At 41.7% G+C, this 22,462-nt stretch overlaps 1 protein-coding gene across 3 annotated transcripts in view; it reads right to left on the minus strand.

Moving 5' to 3' along the window:
* Positions 1 to 259: 259 nt before the first annotated feature.
* JMJD1C (jumonji domain containing 1C) overlaps positions 260 to 22,462 on the minus strand; it is a 168,566-nt gene continuing 146,363 nt past the window's right edge. For all 3 annotated transcript variants that reach the window (XM_075717424.1, XM_075717423.1, XM_075717421.1), the window contains 16 exons: positions 22,121 to 22,322; positions 20,178 to 20,392; positions 19,000 to 19,152; positions 16,117 to 16,206; positions 14,832 to 14,959; positions 14,437 to 14,650; positions 13,735 to 13,949; positions 13,145 to 13,423; positions 12,559 to 12,727; positions 12,083 to 12,173; positions 11,845 to 11,975; positions 10,547 to 10,669; positions 9,353 to 9,492; positions 6,868 to 7,044; positions 1,325 to 1,456; positions 260 to 976 (listed from right to left, as the gene is read on the minus strand). In XM_075717424.1, coding sequence (XP_075573539.1) covers positions 887 to 976; positions 1,325 to 1,456; positions 6,868 to 7,044; positions 9,353 to 9,492; positions 10,547 to 10,669; positions 11,845 to 11,975; positions 12,083 to 12,173; positions 12,559 to 12,727; positions 13,145 to 13,423; positions 13,735 to 13,949; positions 14,437 to 14,650; positions 14,832 to 14,959; positions 16,117 to 16,206; positions 19,000 to 19,152; positions 20,178 to 20,392; positions 22,121 to 22,322 — 2,549 coding nt within the window. In that variant the 3' untranslated portion in view covers positions 260 to 886. The remainder of the gene's footprint in view (positions 977 to 1,324; positions 1,457 to 6,867; positions 7,045 to 9,352; positions 9,493 to 10,546; positions 10,670 to 11,844; positions 11,976 to 12,082; positions 12,174 to 12,558; positions 12,728 to 13,144; positions 13,424 to 13,734; positions 13,950 to 14,436; positions 14,651 to 14,831; positions 14,960 to 16,116; positions 16,207 to 18,999; positions 19,153 to 20,177; positions 20,393 to 22,120; positions 22,323 to 22,462) is intronic.

The raw sequence follows: 22,462 nt of genomic DNA on the forward strand, positions 1-22,462 counted from the left end.
CCGCCGCCAGCCGCTCCGCTCCGGCTGGCACGCGCGGCCACAAACAGAGAAGGAACACCAGGAGACAACCTTTGATAAAGTCATTTTAATGGAAAATGTAAAACCCCTTTCAACTTCAATGTACAAAGCATGTGTAACACTTGCACTTTTAACAAATTAAAGCAAGCCAATGTTTTAAAAAAATACATCATTGAATGTATATATGTATATATTTACATAGCATATTAAGTTTAATATTTAGCTTTAAAAGTTCACATAAATTTTACCAAAATGAGACAATTTTTAAATAAATTACACCTTTTGAAAACGTTTAATTGTACACTGAATAGCTTCAATAAAATACTGAAGTGTCTGTATTTAATATCTACTTTATATACTTTATATTTTACAAAGTTTACAATTATTTGGCAGTAATTTTCAGATTATGACATGACTGCTGTGCGGACTCAGCAAGATCCCAAATGCAGGCAATAGCTGGTGTTTGTGTCCTACTCTCACAGTAACTGTCTCAATGTAGTGAAAAATATCTGAATTATTTTAGCAAACTGTACAAGTCACATTTACATTTGATCAACAATATAGCATAGAATTTTGTGTTTTTTTTTTCCAAAAATAAATACATCATCTTAAATCTTTGACATTTCACAAACTCCATGTACATTATAATACAGGACAGCGGAACGCTGCTCAATTGGTTGCAAGTCTAACATGTAATCACAGTGGCTGTGATATGAAGCTCTACCGTTGCAGTGTCATTAACAAGTAAATACGATGACTACGTTTTCTTGGCACTGATGGTTTGTGAAGCTTACGTTAGTGTGCATACCGTTCAGATATCAGAAAAAATAACCTCCACTTGATGTTAACGCAAAAAAGCAGAGCGTGCCTAGTTTTCATCCATGTCTTCCATTTCACCTTCATGAATCTTCAAAGCTCTCACCATTTCTTTAACTGCATGATACAAGATATTTTTAACCTGCAAGAACAGCAGACACGTTTTAGTAAGGCCTACGACTAAGGAACTCTTCCAAGTAACCGTCGTTAGGACTGAGCCCTAAGCCTAGCGGATGGGAAAAAGGAGGAAGGCTACATCAAGCCAGCGCAAAAGGAGACATCTTTTTAGACGTTTTAAAACGTAACACGAAATAAACAAACCCAGCAACTCGAGGGAGAGACACGCGCAGCCCTGGCATTCACGCGGCTGCTCATTGTTATTCTGTGTGAACAGCAGCGAGGAAGTAGCTCCACGCACCGCTCCGCATTTCGATGAGCCTGAGCACGCCCTGCCTTCGCAACAGCTTCCAGAGCAGAATTCATTTCCTACCTGCAGTTTATCATCATAATTGATTTCTTCCTTTGACAGCCTCAGCTCCTGCGTTAAGTGAAATGACTGTACAAGATGTTCTGGAGACACAAAGTCTTCGGTTACTTGAACGCAGCTGTGAAAATTTTGCACCTATCCGAAATAACAAGAAGAAGAGACTGATAATTAGTATTTTTGGGGTTATTCTTTGGCAGAGATACCTGAGAAAAGAGTGGGCCTTGAGATGTCTGAAACCACAGGCTTATCAGACTAAAGGGCGTCTTTATACGTTTTAAGTAGAGAGCAATTAAGCGTATTCGACTTATCTAAGTTAGCTTCTGGCAAAAGGTACACTTTGAACAACGCACGTCTGCCTGTGCTCCGGCACTCCTTCCTGTAGCCGGCTCCGGCACGAATTCAGCATCCTCCGCTCTGTCATCCCACCCTTCCACCAGCTGCATGGGCGCTGCTGCTGCGCAGCCGTTTCCAGACCACCGCGCGGGCGCCGGCACCGCAGGCCAACTCCGCAGCAGCCTTGCCCCGCTCGACCCGGCTCCTCGGGCCACGCAGACATGCCGGAAGCCTGCGCCCACACTCTGCCAGGCACAACTTGCCACGTTCGCTGAAAAGTAACTGCCCGTGGAAATACTTAAAAGAAAAAAGCCATGAACAAAGGGGCAGGTTCGGGGGGTGGGCAGGGGAAGCGCACTTTATTTTTTCTCTAAACACTTCTTACTGATAAGAGGTAACTACTGGGAGAAATGGACACCATCTCCTGCCACCCCGGTCGTACCTGGAGGACAGGGGAAAGGAAAAAACGCTTCCTAGTTGTGACCTGACTACCAACTCCGGTTCGTCCTCTTCAGAAACATACAGCATCAGGTTTTCACCCCTAAACTCTTAGAAATTATACTGTTTCTTCCGCATGTCAAAAACCTCGTTTCCCCATATTCTAACTGCTCGTCAAGCTGTGCAACGTCAATTCTGCAAACTTACCAAAGCCTGGGGAGGCGAGGAGGGAGCGCCTCTGCCACCCTGGCAAACAACTCCCACCCTGCTCCGTACTGATGAAGGTCTGCCTAGCAAAATCTAGAGTTCTTTTAATGCATGCTCTAAAATTTCCAGTGTGATTACCTGACAGTCAAAAAACCTTTGGGGCCCACACAGTTGAGCGCTTAAATTTAAAAATTATTTGCTTCTTCAAAAACACTGCCCAAGTCTGACTTGATAAGCTTAGCTCGCCCTTTTGCAGGTGAAATCCCAGAGGCTAACCCCTAGCTCAACACTAGTGTTGCACACGGGGTTTCTGCAGCCTCGGAATCAAGGACAGTGCGGTGCCGTTCGCTCCTGCGGATTAATCGAAAGAAAAACCATTCTGGAGACAAAGAGAGTTTGTTGATGCCACACAGTTTGCAAGCGGCAGAAAGCCAGGAGCACGGGAACGGCTGCAGAAGTGCCACTGCGAGGCTCCCACCAGCGCTCAGGGAATTTCCTAGAGCTTCGGCTGAAACGCCTCTGCGCTGCCAAGCCGGGCCGCCGGCTCCAGCCCCCCTCTTCCCTCGCAGGCTTCTCACCTGTTTCAAGTCTCTACCTGCCCTTGTTTTCCTTTCCACCCCAGGCAAATCCCACACCACTCTCACTTTCTCCTCACTGAGACAAGATTTTACTGATCCCCTCTCCCTCCATTGCAGAATGGGCAGTATTTGTTGCCCTTAGATCTTTCATTCTGCTGTGCCTTAAACCTCCTTCCCTTCCAGGAAGATGCCTTACCCATCTGCAAGTCTTTGGGGGGAAAACAGATGGTACCCGGCCGGTCGGGTACTTCACATGGGAATGCCCTGCCGACAGCCCATAGGCAGTTCTGTTTATAATATGTATCATACAAGCTGATATATAATGACACACACAAATAAGTATGTTTAGCAACAATTCCCCTGAGCTTCGTGGGGCGAGGACCACAGCACTCCCACGACTGCGCCAGTTCCAGCTGAAGCGAGAGAACGGCTTCGCCCCCAGCCCACGCAGAGCAGAGGTTTTCCAGTGGGGCCCGGGAGACGGGTGGAGCGTCGGAAAAGCCTCGGACCCGGGCCGGGGTGGGAAAGGTGAGCAGGCAGGGAGGAAAGGGCCGGCCACGGCCGCGGCTCCTGGCCACGCAGCTGTCTCCCTCCCGTCCTTACGCCAAGGATCAGCCATTTCCTGCACGGCTCGGCTCCGGGGCCAGCGCTCAGCCCAGCAGCTGCACATACGCAACTCCCAGACCTTCATCCTACAGCCTTATCGTAACATCGCCAGGATGTCACGTTACCTCCAGCATGTTATTTTGAAATATATAATCCTGCTGTTAAATCAAGATAATACCACTATTAAAAAACCATTATAATAACCTGCTCTACTATGAACAAGTTTTGCACGCAGCCTGAACAACACATTTCAATCAACGACTCAAGTACTTCCAGCTTTTAATTTACTGCTGAAATATTTTACAAATTTGGAGTCACCAAATTAAAACCAGGGAGGGCATCCCTAGAGGACGACTGCGATACAGGATGACCCAGGGCGGAGCAGCAGAAAGAGCGAATCATTCAAAAGAACAGTAACCCCCCCCTTTTTTTTAGCTGGGGAAGTTTCCAAGGAGAGCTGAGGGCTCGCTGTTACAAGTGCCAGAGAGAGAACCAGGGCCAGACATTAGCAAAGCAGGCGACACTTCTGAGCTCCCCTACTCGCACGGCCAAGAAGGAAGGAGACAGAATCCTACAGTACAGCACATTCAGGGAAGCCTCTGCAGAGGAGAGGGGTCCAACACTGTACCTATTTCTGGTTCTCCCCCCCGCCCCGAGAGAGCAATTCCCTCCAGGAGAGGTACTGGCAGGGCTACTCCGACTGTCACAGCTCCCAGGAGAGGCTCTCCCTCTCCCTCCCACCCCAGCACTGAACAGTTTGACTTTGCCTGCTGAAATGATCACAAGGGGGATGTGACTGCCGTCTGCAAGTACACAGGGAGGAGGGGGAAACCTGGGAAGCAAGAGGAATGCTTTATGCTACCATAAAATGCTAACAACAAGTTACTTTAAAAGCTAGACATGAATCCATAGAAGCTGGAAAAAAACCCCAGGATATATATATAGCATACACACACACAACCTCCTCCACGTTAGAGCAGTAAAATTCTAGACCAGCACGTCAGAAGCAGTGGTGCGACAACAATCCTAACTGGCTCCAGGGTGGAAGTGTCTGAGCTACGCTACGCGGTGACCACAGGCAGCCAGGCTCCCTAACTCCAACCCCCGGCCTAATTTCCTCTCCTCCACAACATCACTGACGAGCAAATAAAAATAAAAATGTTAATTTATCACCAAATTTAGTATCAACTCTCATCCAGTTTTAATCATTAAAGATTCATGATGTGCATGTAAATCTGAAAGACTTAACATGTAAACTTAACCTGGTATGTGTTCTTGTTCAGACTTATTTTTAAGTGTTTAAATGCGCTTTGTATACATGAAGTGTCGGTGCTGATCCCTAAGGTCAGTATTTATGCACATCTATATAGAGTACTATACATGTACATGAAAGAACATGACGCTTTCATTTCCTCCTACGTGGCAGATTCATAGGAACTTCTTACTGAAGATGAAAAGGTTCTCAGCTTCACCCACTAAGGTTTAAAAACACCATGTTATTAACTCCTTGGTGCCAGAAGCTAGAACATTACCACTTCAAAAGCAATCTGGAGTTTAAAGCCAAGGAGATAAAGATAAGAGTGGTCTTCTTTTTGGTCCTTAAACCTATGAACCGCAGGCAAGCCTGCAACAGTCCCACTACTTCATGTTTTATATTCTCTATGCCTTTATATAATGCCACACACTACATAAAACAGATTTCCAAGCATGTTTGTTATTTTCTGTGGGTTCCCTTTTCACTCTTGTATCTGGGATATCTCCCTTGTTTCAAGAGATCAGAGTAAGGTTAGTGGAGGATGCAATGCAAATCTTACCAACTCTGGGACTCCTAACTGCTTTAGCCTAGCAGGAGCTAAGAATAGCATCAACGCCAGACGTTCCTCACCTTTGTGAAGCAACATCAAGCCCTGCAGCCATGGTACAGGGAAAGGCAACCTCCAACAACCCAAGATTTGATCACCTGGGTTGTTCCTCCCCCCCCCCCCCCCCACTGTCTTTTGCCAGAAAACAAATGCACACAGATCATCCAGGGTTAGCATACCACCACGTGAAACCCATCTACAGACTCACTGGATGGCAAAGGAGTCTCGCCTGGGTAAGGTACCTGTTGCTTTCAACACCCCAGGAACTGACATAGGTGTTATGTCCCAAATCTGCCTGCTGGCTGTCATCACTACAACGCAGTCATTTTTTTCCCCAGAGAAAACCCTACTGCCCTGCTCACGGTGACATGGTAAGCCATGGCTGCTTCTCTGCCCAGAAGAGGCGGCGGCGGCTGGAAGCTGATCTGCAGATCAGAAACCAAACAGCACCTTCTTCAGAAAGGCCTGACCTCGCTTGAACCCGGGTGGAGATCAGGGATAAATCTTTAACAGCAAGATGGTTTACAACCCCTACTGCAGGGCAGGGATGCTCCTCATGCCTTGATAGTCAGCTACCTAATTAGTGGTGCTTGACAGCTGGCAAGACAGCAAAAAAGCAGGCGCCATTTCCTGTTGAAACAGGAAAAGGTTCATGGAGTGAAGAAAGAAAGAAAGAAATCTGGAACTGCCCAAAAATCATGTCTAAACAATTGTGCTTTCACCAAGGAGAAGCAGTTTGCAGACTGTGAGGGGGAAAAAAAACCCCACCCAAAACACCAAACAAAATAAAGCAACAACCCCTATGTGCTAGGAAAGGACTGAAGCTTGCCATGCAAAGTCATACTGTTTCTCCAGAACTGCCCCACTGGCAGTACTTCTTCTTACACAGCTAAGAATTAAATCAGCCCAGCTGCTGCAAAGGCAATATCGCTCTTTCTGATGGTAAGGAAAACTGCTGAAGGGACAATGGTGACTCCTGGCAACTACCTTCTGTGTGAAAAGGAACTTAACGTGGAACGGGAAAACCACCTCCAAATCCTGTTACACCCAAACTGTCTCTACAATTCTCCTACCGCTGAAGACAAAACCAATGACACCTGACATTCAGGTATTTTTATCTGCTTGGGTTGCTCTCCCTGCCTCTCTGGGGTTAGGTTAACTTTTCGTTTAGAAGAAAAAAACCCCCAACTAACCTGACTTTGCCATGACTAACACAAGTTTATTTAGAAATGTGCTAATGAAATGAAAAGTGGGAAAAAAGTGGTTAATAATAGTCTGCTCATTTTCATTTCAAAGGAAAAAAGGAACAGCTTTATTTCAAGCATTCGAGTTGCTGCATGTTAGTACTGGCTAGTCATCTGTACAAGCAGATGGACCTTATTATACATTCCTACACACTAATAGCTACCACTAAGAAAATAAAATCTAACTGGAGTAAAGATGTAGTTATGTCTTTGAAAAAAGTTATTTTATTGTATTTATGTTATTTAATCCTGTGTGTCTTTAAACAGATGTACATTACCTGATGAAGTGCTCCTGCTGGTAGAATAATAGCATCACCAAGAAACTGAATAACCGTACAGGTTTTTACTCCGTATTCTTCAAGAAGTCTTTGGCGAAGTTTTTTGTTCACATACCAACTCTGATCACGTATTGGATCATGCTCTGGTAAAACTTCTAAGCCTTGCTCTTTTGCTATCTGTAAGTACAGAAAAGATCCCAAGTCACTTTCAAAAGCAGCTGAACTTTTTGCTCATAAATTGCAAGTACACCTAACTTAAGAAGCAAGACTACTGTGCTCCCAATACCCAAACGAGAATTTTAGTTAGATATTCAAAAGAACCTTGAAGGAACTGGGAAGTCCCACTGAACTGAAGACATCTGCAGAACTCCCACTGCAAAATTTAGAGCTTTAAAAAACTCGGCACAATCATCTATTAATAAGCAACGTGCTCTCTGTGTGACTTCTTTCATCAAGACAATAAAATCTGACCTCAAGAGTTCCTATGCTGCCAATTCCTCAAGCTTACAACCTTCAGTTTTGACACAGACACGCAACACCACAACCTCCGCTCAGGAAAAAAGCAGCAGATAAAAACTAAGGGTCATACGCTCCCAGGCAACCTGCTCTAGGTTGGACAAACTCTAGGCTAGACAAAAGGACCTCAAGAGGTCCCCTTCCAATCTCAACCACTCTGTGGTAAGAAGTTATTTTCCTACCATCCCACCACAGAATTGGGAAAAAATGACGAAACATAAAAAAACATACTTCCTGACAGTGGCAGACTTAACTGCAACAACCATTTCTCATCAAGTTAACCACAGGGGAACAAATACTACCCTTAATCAATTGCAAATTAATGAATCATAGTGACTAAAGATAAAAAACACATATCAAATCCATCTGTCATGACTTGGAAGACAATTATCTCATTAAAAACAAAAGATTTTTATTCATATTGATATTAAATATACTTAATTATGTGATGCAGAGCTTGAAACTGTTCTTGTGTATTATCACCTTTCTTCTGTATTAAACGAGATACTGAGATTTTATCTCTTATCAGCAGGCAGAGTGGTCCCAAGGTCTAGTAACCAATTAATCCCCAAGTCTGTATTTCAAAAATACCACCACACCAAAAATACAAGGCGCTACACAATTCATTTTGGATACCACGGCAAGCTGTGGCAGCAAACGACAAACTTTATTACATAGCGTCTTAAGTGCTTCTCTTTTAAACCTGCTGCTCAAAGAGTTTTGCAATATCCCTTAATTGCTCTGAAAGAAGAAACACTGAGTAATACTCATTGTCCACCTATTCCCTTGCATTCGTGACTTGGTTCACAACTCTCTTTTCCAAACTGAAGAGCCACCGTCTACTTCATGAGCATCTACTTTTTCAACGAACAGAAAAGCCTCACTGTATAATTCATAATCTCCTGGAATTAGCTGTATTTTGTTTACTAGTGCTCATTTTCCCCCACAGTTCAGGCTGCCAAAGAGCAAACGTTTGAGTCACCAGAGGACAGCTGCCCTGGGACTGAAACACTGCCTTATTGTCCAAGAGAATCTTTACTGCTGAATTTCTTAGGCTCTTCCTGCTCGCAGTAGAGACCTTGGCCTCCAGCCTGTTTATGGACCCCTTTGGTTTAGCCAGTTAAAACTCATCTCATACTTTTCTTCCCCACAGTAGAAGACAGTGAAGAATTCTTTTCCTCAAGCAACTACTTGAGTGATATTTTGGTATTTCTATGTCATCTGTCAAGACTGCCTTCTAGAATATGAAAACATGCTAAAGACAGGGCACAGAAAACTGCTTCCAAGACAGTATCTCTAAATTTAATGCCATTGTTGACTATCAATGGCCCAGCGGTGGATATTCATCCTTCTGTGGTAAGTAATGACCTGAAAGGTTCTGATGGGGCTCTAACTTGTTCATCACATGCTGCCGAAGGAAGAGCTGCACCACAGCTAATGCTGAAGAAGTTTGCTGCCCTTGGGTACATTATCCCCCACCGCTTTCACCCTCACTAAGAGCCAAGGCACGTTCTTTGAGCTAACTGATGTGACACAGAGCCCTTACAAAGATCCGTGGCTGCTGGGTTGCAAGGTCGGGGTTTTCTGCATGGGACAATTCACAAAAATTTCAGTATCTGATAATCCAAGAATGGATCTGTGACAGACGAACATTATCCTACAAATGCTAATACTAAAAAAATAAACTTATCCTTTATATTTGAGGAGGGTAAGAATAAATCTCCATGCACTCCTGAGCGCTCAGTTTGCAGGCTACCTGTAACTCTTAAGAGGTGAGTATGTATCACGTTACGTATTTTGCTGACTGATGTAGCAGGTCAATTATAGTTTATTTTATGTGCCACAGAGGAAAGAATTTTGCTTCCCCGCCTTCCCTAAGCATAGGCGTGAGGTTTGTGGGTTTTGCCAGCCCTCTTTGATTTACCAGTTACTTAGATTACATTTATAAAGTATCTATCATAAATCTAACCTTTTGCAGAAACTCCCTTATCTTGTCAGCATCTTTGCCAGCATAAATGTGCCATAAAGCACCAGGTAATTCACTTGAATCTTTCAACCGCTTCCTTAGAAGGTCATCCAAATCTTCCTCTTCAAACTTCTTCAAAACTCCTAAGATTCAACAAAGACATTTTTTACAAGTGAGACAGCGGAAAAACTGAAACTAAACACCTTCTTTTCAAATTTCTTGTGTGAGACTGAGCAGATAAAAGTTTCGTGAATACAACAGAAGCCCTCAGGCAATTCTCTTGTTCAATGTTTGTAACTAGTTACTAGAACACGAATGCCATAAATACCTTAAAAATAACGTTTAATTTTTAAACTGTTTTACATCTCTTGAATTTGACAGAACACATTCTCCTACCTGAAATAAAAAAGCAGGGCTGGCACCAAAAAAAATTGAAAGATTATAAAGGTGTTTTGCTGCAATTAGCAAAAGCAGTGTTTTGTGTGCTGTTCTGCAGCAGCCAGTCAAGAAGCTAGAGCTCTCCCAATATGCTGAAGTTCTGCTGTTGTTAACTCAGTTCATACCCAAGTGAAAACAAAGCAAATAAGAAATAGCAAACCTTCTGCGGCTCTATTAGTCACACCCAAAATCTACATTTGCTGCTTATGGAACAAGAGGACCAAAGAATAAGGGGAAAGAAACAGAACTATTTCAGTGATTTAAAGACTGTTTCACATAAGCAATAAACCTCATACAGAGGACTAACATACACCAATATAAGCTCTCCGGTGCTGAAAAATTACATTACAGTCCAAATTCAATAGAGCAAACACAGTGCATCCAGAGGGAGCAGAATAAACAGAAGGTTTGGCAAATACATCATCCTGACATAATTGTTAGAACTACCACAGCTTCCAGAGAAAATCCTTCATCCTGCACTTTCATTAACTCTGCCAAACCCAGCACAGGAATGATACATCAATTATAGGTAATGGCAAAAAAAAGTGAAAAGAGTCTGAAATACCATTTCGTCATTCATGAACTGCAGTGTATTTTACGCAGAATTACTGTGGGTGCAAATTCTTGAAACAAAGAATCTCCCAAGTTTAAGCAAGTACTTATGGACATCTTCCATTTGCTTCAAAGACCAGTGTCAACTTTTTAGAAGTGGCAGATCATTCAGCCCATCTACACCTCTTGCAATAAGCTTCCCTTTACCTGACTTGGAAAGTACTCCATTTCCTTTCGCTATGCCAACATAAACAAGGATGTTCACGACATCAGAAACTTCGATATGGAGATTTGTGGTTCCTATATCATGGTCTTTAGTAGCAGCCACACCTACGTTAGAAGATAAAATTAAGGTTTGTTGTATTGCATATTCACCTTCAAACAGAAACTTGCAACAGCTAACTGAGAAGAAATTTCTGAAAGTACACCAAGCATCACAGAAAAGTGTTTTATGTACACGCAGGCTTTAACGTGAAAATACTGAGATACACAAAGTACAAACGTGCTTTTGCTGCGCTTGCTAAACAAGAAAATGTTACTTTTTAACAAAGACCTTGGGGTATCTCTTAGGTCAGGTAACTGCCCCTACCTAGCAGCTGTATCAGAACAAAACACATTTCAGCAGAATAATCAAAGACTTTTCCTGACCACTATGTTCCTTCCCAATCTTTTAACCTTTTAGGTTGTTTAGGGCAGAATATAAGTGCAATGAATACACAAGGTTATCAAATCCAATGTGTCGTTTTTATGCCTGGCTATAAGCCAAGGTCTTAAAACCAATAGAAATCCCCAAGCGAAGAGGAAAATTTTAGTTCCGAGAGGTGAAAACATACACGCTTAAGTCAAAAGCACGTTTCGGAACACTAAGCCTCGCAGCAGTACTACATGAAAGTGTCATTAATGATTCAGTTCTTCAGACCCATGCCTTGATCACTATCGTTAATATGTTTATTTCAAAGGACATTTGGAGAAGTTTTTAAATCAAAGCCATCATGCTACAAATTACAACTCATTTCTTGTCCTATTACAACAATTTGTAGAACAGAATTGAATAAATTTGTTTGCAAAAGAAGGAGCAGCTGGAAAAGCTCAGAGAGAAATAACCTTTTCTAAACAGGTTTTTGAGTGTACAGCATAGAATACAAATACAAATTATGAGAAAAATGCTGAGATTTATTTATGACCAGAATTACGAATGCAATACTTCTTCATAAAGTATTCTGTCATATGGCATTACTGAAGACAGGATCTCTCTTTGTGTAAAAGCAGCTAACCATTTATATGCTTCAGCAGCACAAGAAGAGATGGCAAGAAATGCAGAAGCAAATAAACTCTCATGCCCGAGGTGCCTGTACTGTTAATATGCAAGTCAGTCAAGTATTTCTCCCACACTCAGTGAACAATTACCCTCCAAGCAAGCTCAGCTTTCTATGAAGCATTATAATGTGTGATACTCTACACTTGTAAGGGAAGAGGTAATTGCTACACTTCTAGGGCATGCTCACCATATGCACTGCATAGTCTGGGTCCCAAATCTGGACGGACAAAAAATCCTGGCAGATGAGAAGCCAAGTTTAGTTTTCCTTCTGGACTACAATATTCAGGCAAGGGTAAACTTTTTAGTAAGTCCTCATATCTGGAGGAGAAAAGAAGAAGAATGTAATTGAATTTGTGTCATTACACAGAGAAAAAAAACCCAACATGCAGATTGACTGAAGAATATCTAATATCAAACTCAAATACCTTGCTGGCATCATAGCCTTGAAATCTTCACCAGAAGGCCAATCCTTCAATTTTAGTAGAGCTGTTTCCCCATTTTTTATTTTCTGTCGTTCTGCAAGTAACATAGAAATTACTAAAAACTAACACACTGTAGATGTTTTACTTTATTCAACTAAAACATGTATAAAGATTTCATCCATAAAACAGGAGATAATCAATTTTGAGACTCAAGGAGGATATAAAACAAACTCAACTAGCTGAGGAACAATGACCATTTGTTTGATTCCTCAGTCAGACCTGACCAGTGTATTAGTGTACCTTTAATTTTGCAAAGGTACGGAATGCAAGTTTCCATCACATTCTCTGGAAACAGATTGCCTAGAGCCTTCTTTTTAAATTAAAGTTTCTTCAAAGCCTCATAAAGAATATTTTAAACTGCAGCTTCTAACATTGACCGTGTTCAGAATCAATGGAATAATACATTTAAAGTAACGTACTTGAAACATCTTCAAAACCATCCCAGAACTCCTTGACATTGGTGTTTGAAATAATACTGTCTTTGCAATTCAAGATATCAGCTTGCTGGTTTCCAAAATCTAGACTAATTGACTCAGCTTTCCACAGGCTAAAGTTCATTTTCTTATGCATACCAGACACTAAAACAGGCTGTAAAAAATAAAATAAAATTTAAAAAAAAAAAAAAAAAAAAAATCAGTATTTATCCTTTCAGAAGTACACCTCCTTCCTTCAATTAAACTGGAGTACAAATGCATCAGAAACACACACTGAAGACCTTGGCCCTACTGAGCTGTTAACACTTCCTCCAACAGCAACCATACCCACGATGCCATACACACATCTTTTTGGAACGTGCATCCCCGTAACAGTGATTTCTTATTTATTATTAGCAGTAAACTGAAGTTTAAACTACACAAGGTTCATATGCGGGCTATGCCTGACAAGCTTTTGCCCACTGCTAACACCATATTTTCCAACACGGAATGAGGCAAATTTGTCCTTTAACACAACTCTCCCAGAGTTCATACTGAGGTCACTTCATAGATTGAACAGCTCAATACCTACCCTTCCTTGTTTCCAGCACTCTTTGAAGAGCTTCCAGTTGTTGTTGTTTTTATGGTCTCTGAGCCACAAAACATGCTTATCACAGATCCACGAATACTGAATATCACTGTACAGTTTACTGCAGTCATCCTGAATACATTTCCTGTCATCCTTTGGCTCATCTTTTATTTCAGATTTTACATTTATCTTTGGTGCTTTATTTGGTGGAATCTTGTTTTCTACTACTGAAGCAATTATGTCGTCAAGAATGTTTGGCATAGTCCTTCCACTCTTGCCACTCTATTAGAAAACAAACAAATATATGCTTAAACAACGTAAAAGCAAATAAAGTCAATGCAATTCCTTTTGCAGCAGAATGACAACCTTTCATTACCAATTAGAAGCTTGCAGTTATCTACTTCCTTTGTAGAAAACCACATGCATTCTTACATGGAAAAAGTTAGAAACACACAGTTGTTATAAAACTCAATATATTGGAATCTTCCTTTGCTTTGTCAGGATAAGGCTTTATCTAACTTCCTGGACATTTTACAAATTATAGAGATTTTCAAATCCTGATATAAAAACCAGTGCATCTTGTAAACACTTACTGCTGTTCCTGTAGAGTAAACTGGAGCAAAAGCAATACCAGCATCTGTAGAACCTAGACGCAGTTTGCCTGCTGTTGTAGTTAATAAATCTCGTAAGGTTGAGCCCTGCTCGTTGTTCTGGGACGCAGGAGGGGAGCTTTTACAGTTTTGGGACTCCAAATTATCCTGGTCTTTCTCTTCCTTTGAATGTTTTCCAGACGGACATTCTTTGTTCTCTAAAACAACAATAATCATTGGGAGTTTACACTGTTGTATCACGATGCGGACATAGGAACAGCACTGGCATCCTGCATGTTATAGTGGTCGTAATATACTGTAGCACTAGTGCTTTATTCACCTGAAAACACACCAGAGGATGAACTAGATCCTTCAAAATGCAGTCAAACAGTGTGACCATGAAAAGGCCTTCCTCAGCATCTCAGACATGCAGCTGAGTGAGTACCTGTCACAAATGAGAGATGCTGTAGCTGGAAATACTGCCACATTACACATGCATTCCACTAGTGGCTCTTCTGCTAACAGATTCTGATGCCACCAGGAGAAGGCATTGCAGTTTCAAGATTAAAACTAAGGGGGAAAAGAACATCAGCTTTGCTTTTTGCTGAACAGAAAACTGTGTCAATTTTTCCTATTATTATTTCAACTATGTATCACTGGTGCCCCCAAAGTCACGGACACGATACGACAACTTCAAACATATACCTTTCTTTTCTTCTCTGGCTTTCTGCTCTGCAAGATCAGCTAACCAATGCAGCGGTGACTGGGATTCAGGTGGTGTTAACTTGCTGTCTGTGCTTACATCGCTCCTTGGACTTGTATTACCATTTGCCTCGGACTTTTGAGGAGTATTCTGCTGTTGAGACTCAGGCATGCACAGAGAAATTTTATTACTGTGGTTAAGGACATTCTGCAAAACCTGTAAAGAACAAATTTATTTTTAAATATATAACTTTGCTTTAACGTATTTTAAAGACAAAGCTAGCATTTAACCATCAAATAGGCAAATTAAAATGCAACCGGTACTATTCAGACATAAAAATCCACAAGAATCCGAACATCTGAACAAACTGCCATGTACACATCCACTTTGGACTCACCTGAGACACACCATTCATTGCAGGGAGCTTGCCGGCTTGCGTGCTCTGCTTGCTGGTACACTGACAATGGGATTTAATTTCAAATTTTTCTCTAATATTGTGCATAGCATCTAGAAGATCTGTCAACACTAGAAGACAATTAAGAAGAAAACCATCAGCAGCTCTCAATCATTTTGTGACCCTCTTTACAATACACGCACTGTGATGCTAAAATGCCATCTCCAAACCTTTTCAAAATTTAAACTATTAAAAATGCTAATTTAACACTCAAATATACTATAAAACGACTGTTCAGTTTACCTTAAAGCTTGTGTAGAAAGAGACATGTCTTTAATTAAATAATTGCATACTACTCTTCTGAATAATCTAACCTTTACTCTGCATTCCCATTGCATGGCACAAAACAAGCAAGGCAGCCATTCATTATTTACTCCTCATTGTTCAACTGGTGCATCATTACTTCCTTTAATAAAACCGTCAAACTACAGACTGAAGTGAGCCACATCTTGACAAAAAAATTAGTATGTGATCATGTAATTTAAGGCTGTTTGGTAATGGGCATGCACAGAAGAACAAAACCGAGGTTACGTAGGCAGTCTTCACTACGCCATTTCCAGATGAGTGGTTCACTTCACAATTTAAAATTAAAACCAGTTTCAGTCTGGAACCTGTGCTGGGGAATGTCACAATTTGAATTTTTTATGGAATCTAACCAACCTTAATTTCTACCTGAACTAACATGCAACAAGCCATAACATAATGAGTGGATTTGTATTTCCAGCTTAAAATAACTTGGGAATTTGCTTAACAGGTTTAAAGGCACATTTGAGTTTTCCAGTCTCTGCACTGCATCAATACTGCCAGAGATCACAAGTTGCGCTAGCAACAACCACCACACCTACCCACACTTCTTTATAAAACTTGTTTGGTTGTAAGAAAAATTCTGACTTTTGCTGGGTTACTCTTCAGCTACGGTCAGATTTAAGTACATTCTGGCTGTTTTATTCTGCTCTGAAAAGGTACAAAACAGTCACAAAAGACACCCTGAATTTCTTCACTGCCTGTCCCTGAAACCCCTTCAGACCCCTGTCAGCATACTCCTCTTTCTCTCCTCATCATCTGTGCCCCTTGCTCTTAACTGCCCAGAATCACTTGCCTTCCTGCAATGATTTGACAGAGTTTGCAGGTTTTTAAATAGAAAATGAGACGTTTCAAGAAACAACTCTGGCCTCTCATCACAGAAAGACCTGGGAAAAAACACATCCTGCTTGTTCGCAGGTCTTACCAGAGCCTGGAATAATCTGTGTTGGCATCAGGTGTTTGTGATCGTGAGGCTGTCCCTTCACACACTTCATCCAGGCATATAGCTCCTTATCTGCAAAATAACATTAACAATTGTTTTACTTCACTTACACCGAGCAGCTAACTAACATTTTTCAGATTTGTTTTCTTTAGAAACGGTTTTCTACACATACTGCAAGTCTTCCGTCCTAGTATCCTGCATGACAAAGATTTGCATACAACAGCAACTTTTCACAATAAGGAAAAGAATAAAGAGCTTTAACAACACTGAAATCCGAAATAGCAGCATCTGTAACACAAACCCTTGCCAATAACCTCCAAGTTTCAAAGTATATTCCCTTTATTACATTTAGAGGTTTGCCAATTTAGCATAAGCCGAAATCCTGTACAGTTGCAACTGAGGCAGTGAGATGCCCTTGATGAATTCTAACACGGAGAAGAGACACAATCAGGCTGTGGTCGTATGATCAATTTAATTTGACACAATCCACACTCCAACCAAAAGCACTGTCTTCAACCAGAGAGGGCCAAACAAGCCAAAAAGATGAATTTTTAACTGAATCAATTCTCTGATTTGGCCTACCACGCAGCTGCCCCCATGTTACTGGTGGCACAAAGGAGAGGGAAGTTGCATCATGGATTTATGTCAGATTAAAGCAACCATGAAACCACAAGTCTGTATGTACTGGTTGAAAATCGTTTGTGGCAGCAGAGAAGGCCTAACCGGTAGGAGAAAGAGGCTTTCTACAAAGTTTCAGGAAGAATGTCCCTGCCAGAAAAATATACAGTGGAAAGACAAGACAGAGGAAGAACGAGAGCGAAAAATGTCTGGCCAAGCAACTGGTCACCGATCTGCTACGTGATTCTGGGGCAGAGATACGAATGCAGTTTCTGTCTCAACCCCTAGTCTTGTATCGTATCCACTGAACTGCTAGTTTTAAGAGACTCTTCAAATCTTTTTGCTAGTTTGCTCAGCTCTAGCAACGTAAACTAAGGAGAGTACACTAAAGGAAGCATTCGGCACATTTAAAGCAGCATTTTCTTGCACAGTATTAGATTTGTTAGCTATTTTGTAGTTTTTGTAACACCTAAAACATTGAAATATATAACTGGACACGAACATAAATCAAATCAAGAAACGTTTAAACCAGCATATATCTACTTGAAGTATTTTATCACTGAAATGCCATAACATGGCATTCCACTTGATGGTGCCACGAACGGTCTGAAGGTAACAATGGATGCACATTCATTCATTCATGTAGTAAAGCAATGAGAGAAGTCATTGATAAATATCTGAATATGGAATATTTAAACCTCTAATGTTCCTGCTGAAGCAGGGGGGAAACCAGTGTATTCTCCGTTACATTTAGCAACTGTAAAAACAACTACCGGTTCCAGGAAAAACGGTGTAATATAAAGTGCTATTATATAGAGATGGGTGGGTGGTTCTGAACTTTTCTAAGAGTGTGCCAAAGGAGAGAGATAGTTCACACGAATCCTAAAGCATCATTAGAAATAAAGCCCCAGAGAGGGCAACTGTTGAACTTCTGGCTTTTGCTTGTAACGTTGTGATGAACAGTAAGGAGAAAGTCTTCCCTGCTAGAAGACTGAAAAGAAGCCTGCTTCTGTATACTGCTTTTTTAAGCTTTGAAGACATTTTACTAAAATTTTCCTGTCTGGTTAACATGCGCACTATAAAAAGCCTCTGACTGTACGTTCCCACTAGGGTAAATAATGTTCGGCGTATATCCCAAGCCACGTCAGATGGATGCACACACATGCACACACACAGACTTCAGCCAGTTAAGAGCTGCTGAAGCAGCCTCCAGCATTAAAGCATTAACGACTATTCTCAGTGTTGGAAAACACCGACATTAGTTCCCTAGAAACTGCGGGCTTTGATGGAAGTCTCTGGGAACATTCTATAACCAAGTGTCGGAGGCTCTCGCTGCAAGCCAAGGACAAAGCGGATGAGTCTCTCCATTTATTAAAGATTTGCCATCGAACAGTTAAACTTTATTTTACTAACATTTCACACATCTGTGACATTATGCTGCTATGACAAACATGGAAATGCTTTTCAAAGCAGCTTTATACTTGAATCAGTTCCTGGCACGGTGTCTGACCGCAGGGCTGTGCCAGGGCACAGTGCCTGCCACCCAGGGGAAGGCAGCCCTTTCCAGCAAGCAGCCTGAGCACCGATGGCACAGCCGAGGGCTGAATGACCAGATCCGTCTTCCAAGCCATTCCCTCCTTCAGCTGCGACCAGGCCGGGTCACTCAGAAATCACAGGCTTGCAAGTCAGTCCTGTTATACTTCACTACAGACTAAACTAGACATTGCCATTAAAGCACTGGAATTGGATTAAACCGAGTATGTGTGTAGGCTGCTGGATTGCGAAACCTCCATTAACACTCATTTTAAATACTACGTGAAGTATTTTTCTCCATCTCGCTTTATTATTATTAAAAAAATAGCAGGCTGTTAAGTCAGTAAGACAAACCATGTACTTCTGAAGGGAGGACTCCAGAAAGCGCTCAAATCAAGGCAAGTCTTAACAGCTGAAGAACAAGATTCAACCTTGAGGGGCAAGGCACAAGCAATCCAAGACGATCCATACAAAAAGACTGAAAAGCAGACAAGGACCTAAAACAGCCCCCCTCCCCCCCCAGCAGCTGCTTTCTGAATGACTGATTCTACATCTACTGACAAAAAAAGGAGGTGAAAAAGATCTAAGGGAAACCAAAACACACAAGCACTAATTTAATACTTTACAGAAAGGCAGGTACACTAGTAGTCCAGCAGCTCTACGACAAATAAGAATAAACAGCATATACAACACTCTAGTTCATAAAGAACTGACCTCTAGAACTTTTTCTTTCCTTTGCCTTGTAACAATCTAGGCAGACCACAAATCCACATTTTTGGCAGACCCAATGAATGTTAAATAATGTGGCTTCACATGCATCACACATCTCACGGACTCCTCTCACTGCTCTCTTCCATGCAATTTTGGCTGAAATACAAAACAAGCAGAATAAAAGGACTGAAATTTAAATGCAAAGCACAGAATGAATGGTCTTTATAGATGAAGCATTCCTCATTTCCCCCTCAGACGCAACTGGACGTGGGGGGAGGAAAGTGATTCTTCATCAACAGACCATCAACATCTACCCCCTTAGTTGCACTACACAGCACCCCCACCAATGCCAGTATCAATACACTATGAAGAAATTAAAGCATCCAAAAAACACAGACTAAAGTAACACAGAAAGGATATTCCTGCTCAACATGAGCGGGTTGCAAGTACAAAGAACAACTTCTTTAAGAAATACTTTTAACCCCATGCAATGAAGCGAGCTGGGTTTTTCAGCTCCCTGCCTACAGGACACGTTTAACCTCAAGGGCAGCCAAACTGGTCAGTCGGATGGGTTAACGCTGGCAGGAGGGGAGGGAGGTGCCTGTCCCGGAGACCTGGCTAGTACTTCTGCTTTCTGCCCCACCTCCTCCTCGAATGGCCTGGAGTTAGCAGAGCCACCAGCCTGTTTAAAGCCTGTGCCCACCTGCCCTGGACCAGAAGGACGGACTAACTGCGGCTTTGGTGGGCAGGAGGCGTCAGTGTCAGCACACGCTCTGCGGGGCCCACGCTGTCACATTATTCTCCTCTGTTTTGGGAAGGAGACACGTCAGAAACACAATGTCTCTTGGCAGGAGTCGGTACCTGGCTCGCTGTGGGCCTTGGCTTGGAGCTGGCCGCTCTGACCAGAGAGCTGGAGGCCAAGCTGGGAACTGATGCTGCTCCAACCCCAACAGCAGCCTGGCCCTGGCCCAGCACAGCCACCAGCGCAGGGAGGAGGAAATGGGCTGGCTTACTGAGGAAGGTCCCTGCCCCTTCCCGACATACCCTCTTACAAACTAGCCAGAAAATCCAACGTGACCGGCCGGTGAAGTGAGCTGCTCGAAAGGAAGCAATGGGTCATGATGCATGCAAACACTTGAGTAAAACTGCGGAACACTTGAGAGCATTTGAGATTTCCTTACCGTCTTTTTTCACCCAGGACATGGCTGTTTTCTCAGATGTTACTAACTGACAAAATTTATCACCTATGATATCTAGAATGTATTTAGAAGTTTCTAGGTCCAGTTCATCATCTTCATAGTTTTCATGCGTCCATAAACTCAGTGCTTCATCATCATACTGATCGGGAGAGGAGAAACCATCTATCCTAACCACTCCGTTCTTACTAAAAGATAACCTAAAAATGAAAACAGATAGTTTAACTGCATATATCATTATATTCTGCGACTTACAATTTACTTGCTAATCTACCTTACTGCTTATGTCTTACAAGTAAGTTTTCTTTACCTTCTTTAGCATCCTCCCATATTTTTTAATTTAAAAATAAATCCTACTGCCAAAAATGGTTTTAAAATGAACAGTAAGGAAGCATGAAAACTAAAACTAACTTTTTAGGCACTTTTTGCATTCAGTTTACTCGTCATTCTCTCTCTGTAACATTTATTACTGCTTAAAATTGCAGACAGGAAATTCTCTTGGGGGGGCAGGCACAAAGTTCCTCACCCTTAGTTTGCAGAGTGTCTGTGACAGCAATCACTCAGTTTGACTCATATTTTATAGATCTTTCTATCCTACTGATCTCATACTCAGAGAACAGGCATTCGAACACTGTATTTAAGTCTTTCTAGGCAGAACAAATACTAATACACGATAACGTTTTTGTATCCACTGATTTCTGACCTTTAAAATAACTAAAGGCTTTCCTGTTACCCTACCCAATACCATTCCACTAACCCTGCCTCAATTTAGCCTCTTTTTAAGCAGTAACAATTAATTATTCCATCTTGCATAATACAAGATAACTCATTATACATGTGATTATTATAATAGTTAAGGAATTTTACAGCAACGCCATTAAAATAGTCCTGAATTCAGAACTAAGTACCAAAACTGATACTCAGATGTGTATTTAATGAACAAGAAGAAATGAATTTTCAGGTACAACAATGACTTCCAACAGTAGTGCAAACTTCATTTACGATTCAAGCCCTACTATCTGAATACAATGAAAAATAATTAAACTGCTGTAAAATGTTCCACAATATATTCAAAACATTCAAATTTCTAAATGCCGTAACTGTGTTTTGAAATGTTGGCAAAACTTTACCACTGACATTCTCTCCTTTATACAGGAGAAAACCCCCAATACTCCGACATTCTCACATTATGCTTATTATTATTCTTCTTATGCAGAAGGTCCAAGTCCAACCTTGAAATGAATCCTGTAGGACTACCAAGTCTTGTAACTAAAGCTTTGTTATAAAAAATTAAACCCCATCGAGGGAACAATTTCCTGTCTGAAACAAGTTGGATATATACTGACAACACAGCCCACGTGCAAATTAAAGCCCTGTTGTTCTGTCTCGACAGCTGTCCTGCCTGTGCCACGTACGCTACGTTGCATCTTGGGAAATTTTCTTCCCGACTTGTCAGTTTTCCCTGATTGGCCATTAAATGTGAGAAAGGAGAGCACAACTCCTCTGTCCTCAGAAAACTCCCAGAAAACCGTGAGCAGCATTCCCACCATACACTGGCATAAGAACAATTACGAATTAGTGCAACTCTGCGGTTATACAACTTGTCCAGAATAAGTGAAGCTTGCCTTTTGAAAATCCCACTTCAAATGTCAGGCACCTGTGTAATGGTGATGTGCTATTATTTTCTGCTTGCCTAAGGTACACTGGGCAGCTGTTCTGATGTCTTTGCTATAAAGCTTTAAACAGCAATGAAGTCAATCCACAAAAGAAGAAATACAAATGTAAATACTGTTAAATTAGACGGTGTCTTTTATCAGGCAGACTGACTGAGCCAGAAAAATCAGACAAGCTTTCAAACACACAAACCCTTTGTCAGTATTATTTTTGAAAGTTAAAACTCCACATTGTCAGGAAATAGCTGTACTTACCGCCGAAAGTAGTAAAATCTACAAAATACTGGTGAGTGAGTTGGTTCTTCTCCTTTCTTACTTCTTATTAACCTACATTCTCTGCATTTTTGCAAATTTGGTCCTATTTCAGAGCAAGAATCATCCTGCAAAAAGGACTCTCCCGTTTGCTTCAGCTTCTTTACTTTGCGCCAGTCCTTCAGCACGGAGCGAGGTATACCAGCTGCAAAATTAAGGAGTTTCAGATGAGGTACTGGCAACCCTTATTCGCAGAACCCAGTCGCATCAGTCAGCGTTTGACATTTCTGAGTTCGTTACCTGCACACCGTATTCCATTATTACTTCCACTTCTCCACCTGTCAG

This window comes from Pelecanus crispus, chromosome 10 (assembly GCF_030463565.1).
Source record: "Pelecanus crispus isolate bPelCri1 chromosome 10, bPelCri1.pri, whole genome shotgun sequence".
NCBI lineage: Eukaryota > Metazoa > Chordata > Aves > Pelecaniformes > Pelecanidae > Pelecanus > Pelecanus crispus.